The sequence below is a fragment of the Taudactylus pleione genome, unplaced genomic scaffold, assembly GCF_031769625.1.
Source record: "Taudactylus pleione unplaced genomic scaffold, aTauple2 ptg000039l, whole genome shotgun sequence".
Lineage (NCBI taxonomy): Eukaryota > Metazoa > Chordata > Amphibia > Anura > Myobatrachidae > Taudactylus > Taudactylus pleione.
In genome coordinates, this window is record NW_028284441.1 from 2,442,862 (window position 1) to 2,456,471 (window position 13,610).

Consider the following 13,610-nt stretch of genomic DNA (forward strand, 5'->3'; position numbering starts at 1 on the left):
TCAGCATAGGTTCTTGGGGAGGAAGCAAAGGCAGGCTTTATAATGAATGAGCAGTAGTATGGTACTCTCAAATATAGGAGTTTTCTCTTCCTCTAGAGCACAGGTTCTCAAACTCTGTCCTCAGGACCCCAAACAGTGCATGTTTTCCATGTCTCCTCACAAAATCACAAGTGAAGTAATTAGCTCCACCTGTGGATCTTCTAAAATATGTCAGTGAGTAATGAGTACACCTGTGCACTTGCTGGGTGACCTGCAAAACATGAACTGTGTGGGGTCCTGAGGACCGAGTTTGAGAACCACTGCTCTAGAGCATGGGTGGCCAATCTGTGGCTCTTGAGCCACATGAGGCTCTTCCATTGTCCTGATGCGGCTTCCCTGACTGACACTGACTGCCTCCTCTGATAGGCGCGCATCTGTTCAGAGGAGGCTCATCCTTTGGTGCAGCAATTTGCACGGCTACGGAGACATGTATGGCAACGTCACACCGCAACAGGAGGCGGAGCTCAACTTGTGACTGAACCTGCAGCCATGAGAATGACGTGGTTGCAGACGTCAGAGCCTACCTACGTGACACAGACAGTTCGCAACAAGGTAAGAGCTGTGAGGGTTTTTTATTTGTTTTTATTTTATTTTATTTGTGACATGTGAGGGGCTGAAGTGGCTCGTGAAGTGGGAGGGAGTGTGGGGGAAGGTGGCTGGACTGGAACGGCCCAGGGAGAGAGGGGGGGAAGGGGAGGGCGGAAGTGGCACATGAGGGTCTGCTGTTGTGACATATGAGGGTCTGCTGGAGTGACAAATGCGGCTGGAGTGACACATGAGGGGCTGCTGGAGTGACACATGAGGGGCTGCTGGAGTGACACATGGTGGTTGCTGGAGTGACACATAGGGGTTGCTGGAGTGACACATATGGGTTGCTGGAGTGACACATAGGGGGTTGCTGGAGTGACACATGGGGGGCTGAAGTGATGCACGAGAGGCTGCTGAAGTGACACATGAGGGGGACTGGAGTGACACATGGAGGGGCTGGACTGACACATGGGGGGATGTGTATTTTTGTGGATGTGGCTTTTTCAGCATTTTTTATGTGCATCTGGCTTGTTTTAATGTATTTTATGTGTATCTGTTTTTTTTTTTTTTTTAATATTTTTCTGGCTTCTTCTTTCCCTTTAACGGTTACCTCCACAGTACGCTGCCAGGGGCGTGGCCTATCGGGCATAAGACCACACCCCTTTTTGCATGTGCGCCTTTGGCGTGTGCATGATCTTGACTATTTGACATACAGACGGTGTAATGGTTAGCATTATTGCCTCACAGCACTGAGGTCATTGGTTGATTCCCATTACGGCCCTAATTGTGTGGAGTTTGCATATTCTCCCTTTGCTTGCGTGGGTTTCCCCCAGGTGCTCCAGTTTCCTCCGACACTCCAGAAATATACTGGTAGGTTAATTGGCCAGACACAAAAATGTAACTCTAGTGTACAGTATGTGTGTGTACATGTGGTAGGGAACATAGGCCCTGATTCAGAGCCGGACGCTCTGACAGAGCGCTCGCTCTGAATCAGGGCCGTCCCTTCTCATTTTTGGAGCGGCCTCCTGGCCGCTCGCATAGCTGTGGGTGACCACCCACAGCTATAGCGAGCAGCCAAAATGATGGGGCTTGCGATGAGACCCTTGCGGTAGGGTCTCGCTGCCGCAAGCCCTGGAGTGCTTTTGGCTCTATCAGAGCCAAAAGCACTACCACTGACATTGGGGCCGGCCCCAAACGCCTCCGTCTCGGCAGCCACGCCCCCGGCACGCCCACCAAAGGGGGCGGGCTGTCAATCACCATCGACAGCACGCCCCTTTTGGTGCGAGACCCATAACGACGGCTTGCCCGTCGTTATTCGGGTCTCGCGCATGCGTACGACGGAGCCGCCTCCATCGTGCGCATGCGCACTTGGGCAACATCGACCCGCTTGCGAGCGCTCAGCGCTCGCGAGCGGGTCTGAATCAGGCCCATAGATTGTACGCTCCACTGGAGCAGGGACTGATGTGAATGCCAAATATTCTCTGTAAAGTGCTGCGGAATATGTATGCACTATATAAATAACTGGTAATAAATAAATAATACCTACAGATATTTTTGGACTCTGTAGCGCCATACACAAGCGGCTGGGCATTTCCGTCCATCTCAAATGCAAATGCAGCAGGAGGTGTCTTTAGGAAACTGACAACTCCTTGCTGCATCTGCGATCCCAGAGCTGCGACTGAGGTTTCAGCTTGGGATCACCATCGGAACAATCGTGACCATCGGTCGTGATGGTTGTCCCTTTGGCCAGGCTGCGGTAGCTGAAATTTACCGCAGCCTGACTGGGTCCTGGCGGCTTGCGAGGCCGGTAAGTCTGTGTCCATGGACACAGACCCTGGTCTCAGCATTACCAGAAAATGGGGACAACACGCCTCCGCTCCCGGGAACGCCTCCCAAATGCTCCTGTCAATCAGACAAAGACTTGGGGGAAATCTGTGCGCAGATCACTTACCATCTGAGGTGTGCGCTAACCACGGATTAGCGTACATCTCTGAACTAAACCCTTAGTGCTTGTGTGGTGTCACAAGGTGTGATCAGAACAATCAAGGAGTACTTTTAGCAATCCTCAGTAATTGTCCCAATAAGACCAGATATAGGGGCACCAAGTTTGGGCCAATAAAGGAGTAGGTTTAATGAAACCCAAATAAACAACATTTTTTTATATTGCTTATTTTATGTGTATTGTCTGCTACTAAATGGCTGTGATGGTTGTGCACCCTCTTCCTTCATCCCGGCAGCATCGCCCTTGTAAGAGCTAATGTGTAATGGTGGGTACACACTGGCCGATATATTGGCTGATCAGTTGATCGGTCAATATGTCATGCCCCCGTTGGCCAGTGTGTCCAGGTGATATGTCTGTGAACACCGTCGATCACAGACATATAGCATTGGCTGTGCTGCACAGCCAATGGACAGATATGTCTGCAGACATATCTGTCCATCGGCAGGTGTGTACGGGCGGTCTGCAGACACATGTAGCGGCAGCCTCGGGCAGGGGGGTGGGGGACACGCCCCCGACCCGCCTCTAGCCCGGCCAGACCTGTTGCAGCATGCAGATGATGGCCGTTCAGTGTGTATGAATGACCATCATCTGCAGATATATCGCAAGGTGTGTACCCACCTTAAGAATGCATTAGAGGGCATCTATTACCTTTCTGTCTTTGTAGTTACTGTTCTTGTTGTTGATGTTTCTTTCTCTGCTGCAGGTTTGGGCGCCTCTCTGTGGTTTAAAATAGATTGTGTTAACTGATGAGCTGCTTTGTATATTACTTATCTTATCATTGATATATCTTTACATTTATAGCAACTAAATAGACATTGAGGCCATGAGGTAAATTTACTAGAGGGTGATTTTAATCAATTAAAAAAATCAATCCAAACTTCGATGTTGTGTTTCAGGCGCTAAATTACACGTTCACTAACAGACAATTTTTTTATATAAATTTGTAAGTGTTAGTAAATGTGCGATTTAGCCCCTGAATACAACATTGATGTTGATCAATTCAGATTGATTTTCATGAAGTATGTCATTGTTATGGTGGTGCAGTAGTTAGTAGCACAGGGGGCTTATGTTCCAATCCGACAAGGATGCAAGTGTCTCTTGTGTGGAGTTTGTATGTTTTCCTCATTAACTCTGGCTGTTCTATATAGATTCCATTATTCAGAAACATAGTGGTAGATTAATTGTCTTGTAACTAAATTGGCTGTAGTGTGTATAGTAATTTACACTGTAAGATCTACTGAGACAGATACTGATGTGAATGACTTACTAAATAATGAATCATAATAATAATTGTCACTGGCACATAGTTATAGCTTCTGTATAGACACTGCAGTACCAAATCTGGCCAACAGTGGCTTCTACAGAAGAGGGATTTGGGGGTTTATTACGAAGTGTCAGGTCACAAAATCCAATAATTCTGTTTGTGTTTATGCCATACATGCCTACCCTCCCGGTTTTCGCGGGAGGCTCCCGATTTTTCGGGTAACCCCCCGCACCCCCGGAAGGGTAGGCATCTCTCCCGCTTTCTGCCCACTTCCTAGTGAAGTGGACAGAATGGGGAGAACTTCCGCGTCAGTCGCGGGTCTCTGTGTAGGGGGTGGGGCTTAATTACGCAATTCTGCATGAATCGCGTCATTTAGCCCCGCCCCTTAAGCAAATTTACGCCCATCACGGCAATTTACCGCGAAGGGGCAGGGCCTAATGACGCAAGATGTAAGGCCCCACCCCCATCACGACCCGATCTTTCTCCTCTCCCCAAGTCTCCCGCAAAAGAGAAATACAATGTAGGCAAGTATGGTTTATGCCCGATATTTAAAAGGGCAGTGCTTTTACTAGCCATGTATAGCTAGTACAAGCAATGCCCTTTTAAATATCAGGCAAAAACACAACCCGACACTTCGTAAATAAACCCTCTTGTCTCCATTTAAAGTGTGATATTATAGAGATGGGCCTTGGTGCACTACAATATCCATTAGGGCATATTAGTGAAATAGACTATAAAAGGATTTTGTTCCACCCCTGGATAGTGAGAATGTTGTCCAGGAAAGCAAAGTATCAGGAATTGTACTGTTCATGTGGTCACTAATGTATCTGAAATGTAATGCGTTTGAAATGCGCACGACTCGGCAACGCCCGTACTTCTCTTTTCCTTATACATATAGCGGGAGCTGTATCAAACCTTATAAAGAGGACATGTGGAACAGTTACCCATAGCAACCAATCAGCTTCTATCTGTCATCTATCAAGTACTTTCTAGAAAAAGATAGCTACAAGCTCATTTTTGCTATAGGCAACTTTTCCACCTGTCCTCTTTAGACACTTTGATACATCTCATCCCATAAGGTCAGTCAATTTGATAGAACATAGACAATACTGATCACATAATGTAAAGTCACCGTTGTGTTATTATGAGATAGCACATGCATGTGTACTGAAGGATAAATGGATGTTACAGCAGTGTGTGCAGATTACCTGCTGACGTCATTATACAGGTAGGACGCTAGTGAGTTCGGGAGGGAGTCACTCTTTTTCTCTGTTGTCCTCACCCTGTCAGAGAAAACAAACAGTGTGATATTACTGGCTATGCATCTCATGCTGATGTGGGGAGGAGGGACTGATGCTGAGTTAGACAGATGTACAGGTAATACAAGTTACAGGTATTGATAACTGCTATATATAAATATTACTTGGACACATTCCAAAATGTTACAGTACACGGTCGTGCAGATATCAGGGCCGTAGATAGGGTAGTGCGGCTGGTGCCATCGCACAGGGCACCACAGGTCAGGGGGCGCTGTTTGGGCCTGTCAGATTTCTATTTATTATCATTCTTGCTTGTAACTTCCTCTTATTTCATCCCCAGCATCTCCTGGCCTCTCCTATCTCTTCCCTGGCCCTTCCCCATGAGGCCATGGCCCTCTTTTGGGTGCATTATGTCCCTTTGAAAAATGAGGGGGCGCCAATGCTCTTTCTGGCACAGGGCACTAAAAAATCTAGTTACGGCTCTGGCAGATATCACATAAGGCCTATGCGCAATGGTGGAAGTTTTAACCCTTTCTTTTACTTTCAACTCTATTCTTTATTAAAGAGCAACCAGGTTTGTGGCCAATTTTGACCACAGATCTGCAGGACCAAATTGCACAACTATAGTTGCCCTAATTTAATAAATGAAGCTGGTTTACAGGGGCCCCCAAACAGTCTGTTCAGCTGATGAACAGCTAATAAAAATAAGTAATAGTTGCTCGGCCCAAATCTTACAGAAATATACAGATATTATTTATTTAGGCAGAAGGAAGATTATTCAATTACTCTGATTCACTTCAATATTCCAAATTACAGAAGCAGAAATTTGGAGCAAATTTTCATTAGTTATAGAGATTTCAAGACACTTTCGGGCAGCTGCAGAGCGGACATAAGACAGCGGTATGTGAAGTTGTATGAATCTCTGAGCAGCACAGCCCTTATACGCATGTTTGGTTTCACAGCCATCATCATTGTAAGTCTGCACTTGAACGTTGCCGACGTGCAAATGTCCCATTGCCATTCAATTTCTTCCCTTCAGAAGCAAGAGGAGCTGCAACTGAGTTGCATGAGACTCTGCATGGTCTATACTTGGCTCCCGAGCATGGGTGAAAACACGCAGGATATATTTGCCAAACCGACTTGCATTCAGATCTGCACTGGCACATAAGGTTCATATATACCCCTTTTACACCGGAGCTAAAACCCGGGTTATTGCAGGGTTAACCCGGGCAGCTCCTTGGTGTAAAAGGGGTGAGGGTTGGATCGCCGGGTCGAGTGACCCGGCAATCCAACCCAGGTAAATAGCAGGGTTTAACATGGGAGTAACCCGTGAAACCCTGCTGTGTGTACGGCGCACTACGGGTCTTGATGACCTGCAGTGCGGCGCAAGTCGGCCGATTGGTCCGGCATCAGTGGCGCTTGGAGATGACGTCATCTCTATGCGGCCACTTTCACACCGGAAAAGCCGGGTCTATGCAGACCCGACTGCGGTGTGAGCGGCGCCGACTCGGGAATATCCTGAGTCAACACCGGCTAAATTCCAGGTCTGATCCAGATAGGAACCCTGGGCCTGATTTTGACCTGCTCGCGAGCGCTCGCAAGCGGGTCGATGGTGCCCAAGTGCGCATGCGCACGACGGAGGCGGCTCCGTCGTGCGCATGCGCGAGACCCGAATAACGACGGCCAAGCCGTCATTAAGGGTCTCGCACCAAAGGGGGTGTGCTGTCGATGGTATTTGACAGCACACCCCCTTTGGTGGGCGTGCCGGGAGCGTGGCTGCCCAGACGGAGGCGTTCCCATGGGAACGCCTACCGTCTGGGTCCGGCCCCACTGACATCACTAGTGATGTCAGTGGGAGTGCTTTTGGCTCTGATAGAGCCAAAAGCACTCCTGGGCTTGCGGCAGCGAGACCATCATTTTGGCCGCTCGCTATAGCTGTGGGTGGTCACCCACAGCTATGCGAGCGGCCAGGAAGCCGCTCCAAAAAGGAGCAGGGACAGCCCTGATTCAGAGCGAGCGCTCTGTCAGAGCGTCTGGCTCTGAATCAGGGCCCCTGTTCCAACTCCGGGTCAGACCCGGAATTTTGGTGGAAAAGGGGTATAACTCTGATCACATATAGGTGCAAAACTTACACCAAACCATATAGCCACCAATAAGTTTCTGGGGAGAAAGCATTGGCAGGCTTTATAATGAGTGAGTAGAAGTCTGGTACTCCCACATATAGGAGTTTTATCTTTCTCTGAAACACAACTGTCTTAGTGCTTCTGCTTTGTCACATAACCAGTGCCGGATGGCCAGAACCAGGGACGGATTAAGTGTCACAAGGGCCTGGAGCTGAAATTGATTAAGGGCCTATCATTAGAAGTGGAGGTGTGACCAATGCTGGGTGGGTGTGGCCAGTGCCATGTGGGCGTGTACATCTCCTACACTATCAGCCCCAATGTTTCCCTAAATATGTAAATATAGAAAATTGCATAAATTTGTGAGGAAAATAGAAATGCAGTATTAATGTTTTAGGTCAACCAAGCGGCCAGCTGTTGGTCACCATCATGCTGTCATGTTAAAGGGCCTATTTTTATGTGGAGGCCTGAAGCTGTTTTCCCATCTGCCGTATTGTTAATCTGGCCAGTGTCGGACTGGGGCATGAACGGCCCACCAGGAGTATGCAGAGGTAGGGGCCCATACTTAAGGTGTGTGGCCGGTCACCAGTCCTTGATCCTGCGCCACCAAGTAACTGACTTTCAGATAAAGTAACAATGTATACTTATGTGCAGAGTGCACGTTCCGGATACTGACCCAGAAGGGAGAGGAAGAGGCCCTCAGGCAGTGGGACAAACGGGGAATTCTCTTGTCCCCCTGTAGGCCAGTCCGACTCTGAATCTGGACCTGACCAGAACCAATCATGGAGTATTCATATAGGAGTAGGTGTAATGAAACCCAAATCTGGCCGACCGGATGATATCGTATGCGACCATGGGAGAGCATATATCGGGCATACACACTGAGCAATGGGCCTGATTCTGCAAAGACCGCAACTGCCAATACTGCGCATGCATTGCAGTGCGCGAACTGGCCACTGTGATCTGGATTGCGATCGCAGTGACTACGCAGACCAATTGCAGAGTGATTGACAGGAAGAGCCGTCTGTGGGAGGTGATGGGGGGATATGGCGAAACGCAGGCACGCTAGTGTGTTTGAACGCCGTTTCTTTTGCGTGCAGAAATTATCCACTGCAATGCCCTACGCAGCCTGAGTACACATAGCGTGCGATGAAGTTAGCAATTCCTGAGTAAGGTCAGAGATTGTGCAAGTGTGCTTGAGGCTGCGATGGTACTCGATGTTACCGATGGTTTCGCAGTCTTGCTAAACATTACAGATGTGTGTAAGGTAAAGTGGGCGTCCTTATGTTGTGCTGAAACGGCATAGCGATCGCAATGGATTAGCATACTATCGCGATGAGACTGCGTGCATAATCGCTATTACAATCGCAGTTGCTATCTTTACTGAATCAGGCCCAATATACCTAATTTGTCAACAACATTGCTCCAGTGTGTACCCAGCTTTGGAGAATGGATCAGAGGGCATCCTTTACCTTTCTGTCTTTGTAGGTACTGTTCTTGTTGTTGATGTTTCTTTCTCTGCTGCAGGTTTGGGAGCCACTTTGTTATCACTGTGATTAAAAATAGATTGTGTTATCTGATGAGCTGCTTTGTATATTATTAATCTGCTCATTGATATATCTTTACATTTATAGCAACTATATAGACATATGGTCCTGGAGTATTATTATCCTTTATTTATATGGCGCCACAGAGGTTCCGCAGCGACTTACAAAGTACATGAAGAAATGATCACACAAGAGTATGTAATTGTTATGGTGGTGCAGTAGTTAGCAGCACATGGGGCTTATGCTCCAATATGACAAGGATTTAGGTCTCTTGCGCTGAGTTTATATGTTCTATATGTTTTATATAGATTCCATCATTCATAAACATATTGGTAGATTCATTTTCTTGTATGTAAGTTTGCTCCAGTGTGTACAGTAACTTACACTGTAAGATCTACTGAGACAGGTACTGATGTGAATGAATAAATATTTTTTTATGGGGAGCTGTGTAATATGTTGCTACTTTAAAAATAAAGAATCAAAATAATCATCACTGGCACACAGTTATAACTTCTGTATAGAAACCAGGGCCAATGCTAGGGGTGTGCGACCAGTGCCTGTCCTGGTTCTGAAAATACAGGGTACCCTTACGCAATTTGTCCCCCTGTATCTTTAGAACCAGGACGGGCTTTAGAAAGCCCAGGACTGGTGAGGCTTTGAGAGGGGAGGGGGGGGGGCTGCATGTCATTTTAAAAAAAATAATCTTTTACATAAGTACACACAGAAACCTGCACGTATCTCATGGATATGTGCATGTTTCTGTGTTAATCTGACCAGCTCAGGATATACACGCTATCCTGAAGCAAGTCTATTATTTGGGGACTTTTGGTTAACTTTTTTTTGTGAGTCTAAAACAGACACCCTATTACATTGGGCGAGTTGATTGTTTTCAATGTGAAAAAATCTGGATGTGGGCTTGAGAATGGAGATTTTTAGTAACACTGAAAAAATGCGAGTTCTATTGAACTGACACCCTATCACATTGGAGAGTTGTGAAAAATTGTGAGTTTAGCACAAAACTCGCAATTTACCAAAACTGACACCCTATTACATTTGGCCCTTTGTCTCCATTCGAAGTGAGATAGGCACTCATATATAGATCTATAATTCTTAAATGTATTGTAAGAAATCTGCTTACAAAGAACGACTCTTGACACCGTTTCCACAGTCAGACGGCTTCTTTTACTTCTGCACAAATGTTATCACAAGACATTTAGATCCATCAGATGGCTTCCTGAAACTAGGGGGTAAATTTACTAAAGTGAGAGTTTTTAGAAGTGAGTTTTAGAAGAGAAGTTGCCATTAGCAACCAATCAGATTCTACTTAACATTTAACTAGCACCTTCTAGAAGATAATAGCTAGAATCTGATTGGTTGCTATGTGCAACATCTCTTCTAAAACTCACTTCTAAAAACTCTCACTTTAGTAAATTTACCCCTAGCTATACACATCACCCCTTCTCCATCGTCTGGCTACTAGCCAGTGTCGAAGCCTCACCCACTGGATCCCACAATCCATTATACCTTCACACGCCAAGCCAATCAAACGCAGGAGGTGGAGCTGTGTGTAAGACATTTCCTGTAGTAAGCAGCAGGATTCTTAACCATATCTGCCCCTTTTCCCTGGGAATGAGTTCTGTACTAGACATCGGATGGTGACAAAGTTCCCCCTTTGCCACAGTTTGTATATCCAAGACATTGACAGTGTATATAGTTGGAAATTGTGCAAGGCTTCTAATAAAATTGCAATAAAATAGATAATAGGTTATAAGCATATTAATACAAAAGCTGACCTTTCCTTAATGACCGCTGTGATCTTTCCGGGCTCGGGTTTAACAGCTGAGCTTCTGGTCTCAGAGGTGTTGCTTGTAGAGTAGGAGGTCAATTTGGGGCTGGAGCTTCTGTCGGTTGTTCTAAAAAATTAGAATATGCCTTATTACCTAAAGCAACATAATGGGGAACCTGCAACATGGTGAAGTCATCTACCTACTGCTATTAGGGCCTTAACAGTCATTCTTTACAAAACTGGAACTGTAAAGGGATTAATGTTGTGTGCTGTCATCAGCACCAGGATTGTGTATAGGCGTGGGCTTATAGTTTTGCATAATAGATCATTTGAAATAAATATATGGATGCAATTGTAACAAGTTAATCAGTAAGACAAGCCCGGCGGATCTAGGACCCCTGTGGTTATAGAACTTTGCAGTGTAGTTTATGATAACTTTTAAGTTAGTATAAATATTCTCTATTGGATTTGGTAAAATACGGGCAACCAATGCAGAGAGTTACAGAGTGTAGCAGCAGTAGAAGGAAAATCAGTCTAGCTACTGCATGCAGAATAGATTGTAGGAGTGAAAGTCTGGTTAGAGTAAGACTTGCAAGAAATAAGGATACTATTGCAATGTGGGAGAAAATGAGTACTAGAATTAAAGTTTTTTTTAAGTGTCTTGTGTGAGATATTCTGGAAATTTGTGCTTATTCTGGAAATGTCTCATATACTGTATGCAACAGCATCTGGATACAGGTTGAATGAGGGAAACTAAGTACAGTTCTGAGTCAAGGATGACACCCAGGAAGCGTGCTGGAGGGGAGGAAATAGAGATAACTTCTGTTGGCTGGTGGGAATATAATTTGCTCTGTTTTTAATAGTAGTTTGATGTGGCAAGAGGTCATCCAAGTCCAAATTGCATCATGGCATTTATACCCCTTTCAGACATAAAACTCCCGATTTAAACCGGCTCGGACCCGAGACTCTGAGCACGGGTTGAAGTCATGGTTTTCTGTACCCCTTTCACACATGGGTGACGACCAAGGTTAATCCCGGGTCGTCATCATTCACACCGGACCAGGGTCTTCAGGCTTTCAGTGGACGGTTGGAAATTATGTCATCTGCAAGTACTACTGTCCCCGGCCAATGACTTTTTAGTCATCAAGACCTGGGTCGCACTTTTAACATATAAGCCTGGTTGCTATCCTGGAAAAACATTGATAGTGACCAGGGTCACAAACCTGGGATTGTCAACTCGGGTCAGACCTTTCAGACATACACCGGAGCCGGGTCAATGCACGTTCATGTGCAAAAACCTAGGTTTTTGGCTTGTGTGTGAAAGGGGTATTAGTAACAGAGTTTAAAAAGGGTGTGGTATAGAATATCAACAATGCCTTGATAGATACTCAGTAGATCCACAACAGGTGGTAGACATACAATATGTCAACAGGGACAACTGGTCGACACACAAACTGTAAGGTCACCATGAAAATGGACAACCCTGACTCCACGTGTCTGACCTTAACCTCCCCCCCTAGTTCCTAAATCTAACCTCCCCCTCTCCGCACCCTAAATTAGGTTTAACCTAACCCTCCCCCCTTAGTGCCTAACCATAGCCCTCCCCCTAGTGCCATAGCCCTAACCCTCCTTCTAGTACCTAATCCTAACCCTCCCTCAAGTGCCTAAACCTAACCTAACCCTCCCCCTAGTGCCTAACCCTAAACCTAGACAAATTGGGCATTGCCTACATAAAGATTATACAGAATCCAAAGGAGAGTATTTATTTTCCAATAATAGTGGTAGAAGGTCTAGAACCTTGCCGGGTTTTCCAACTGATGAAGAAAGCAGAGGATTCGGATGAGAAACAAACATTGCAATTTGATAAGTATAGCACGGTGTTCTGGAGACCTGGGTTGTAGCATTTCTATGAGAAGATGGTTGTCAACAGTATCAGATGTAGCAGAGATACCCAGGAGAGTTATGCTAGGTACACACTGGCAGATATTGGATGCCCATTGGTCAATGTGTACAAGCGATATGTCTGTGGACCAGTGGCAGATTAAGGTCCACATGGGCCTGGAGCTGAAATTTACAAAGGGCCTATTGTGTGCCGCCTCAGAGGGTGTGACTAGTGATGCGGTGGGGCATGACCAGTGCTGTGGGGGTGTGGTCTGTACAGGGAGTGTGGTCTGCATCATGGGCTGTGGCTAGCGCCTTCCTTTAATCATCTCAATTGCACCCCCTGTGCTTATATCAACAGTGTGATGTGAAAGTCTACAAAGAATAAAAAGAAAAGTGGCACTTAGTGATCAAATGAATTTGAACCCTCTCTACAAAAGAGCACGTGGGTCAATTAGTGATGTCATGAATGTGACATCTCTCTATATAAAAAGGACCTAATCTTATTACTAGTAATACCAAGAAGATATTCGATCTATACCTCCGAACGAAAAAAAGAGTCACTAAGCGAAGCTTATACCTGTATACATATACAGTATATGCACACACATACATTATGTATGTAAAAGCAGAGAGAGGAAGGCCTGGAGTAGCTTGGCGTAGGACGTGTTGCCAGCTCTCCCGCTTTCATCCTGTTAATATATCCTGTTTGCGTGGACATATCATCTCCAACTTTTGTATAGCAGTGAGGTACTCTTTCCTGCATCTACTGAGGTTCTCCGGTGGGCTCTTTGTCCAGTGCCTGCTTACCTGTTGCCCGGTGATCTCCTGGGCCGGGTTCTGCGGTGTGGTATTCCTGACTCCGGCGGTTGCGCTCCTGTGCCGTGTCCGGTTTACGGCTCTCTCCTGTTTCCTGGCAGTGACCTCCGGTGGCCCGGCTGCACTGCTTGCTGCCCGTTGCTCCAACGATTTCTACTAGCCTGTCTTGGCAGCGTGGGAAGCGCTGGGTATCGGCAGCTGCCATCTTGGGACTGACCCCGTCTGAGGCTCCCTGTGTTTCCAGTACCACTGATACTGCAGTTGCACAGCTCCGCTGCCTCCTATTTTTACATTCCTCTGCTGTTACCCTCTGTAGGTCTTTACTCCTCCAGGACGTTTTCTATTGTTGGCCGCCGTTTTAATTG

The 13,610-nt window shown here is 46.3% G+C and overlaps 1 protein-coding gene across 5 annotated transcripts in view; it reads right to left on the minus strand.

Annotated features, from left to right (window-relative positions):
• ZNF185 (zinc finger protein 185 with LIM domain) overlaps positions 1-13,610 on the minus strand; it is a 215,351-nt gene that overhangs the window by 110,405 nt on the left and 91,336 nt on the right. For all 5 annotated transcript variants that reach the window (XM_088452925.1, XM_088452938.1, XM_088452932.1 and 2 more), the window contains 4 exons: positions 10,553-10,672; positions 8,685-8,762; positions 5,042-5,116; positions 3,218-3,286 (listed from right to left, as the gene is read on the minus strand). In XM_088452925.1, the coding sequence (XP_088309051.1) occupies positions 3,218-3,286; positions 5,042-5,116; positions 8,685-8,762; positions 10,553-10,672 (342 nt within the window). The remainder of the gene's footprint in view (positions 1-3,217; positions 3,287-5,041; positions 5,117-8,684; positions 8,763-10,552; positions 10,673-13,610) is intronic.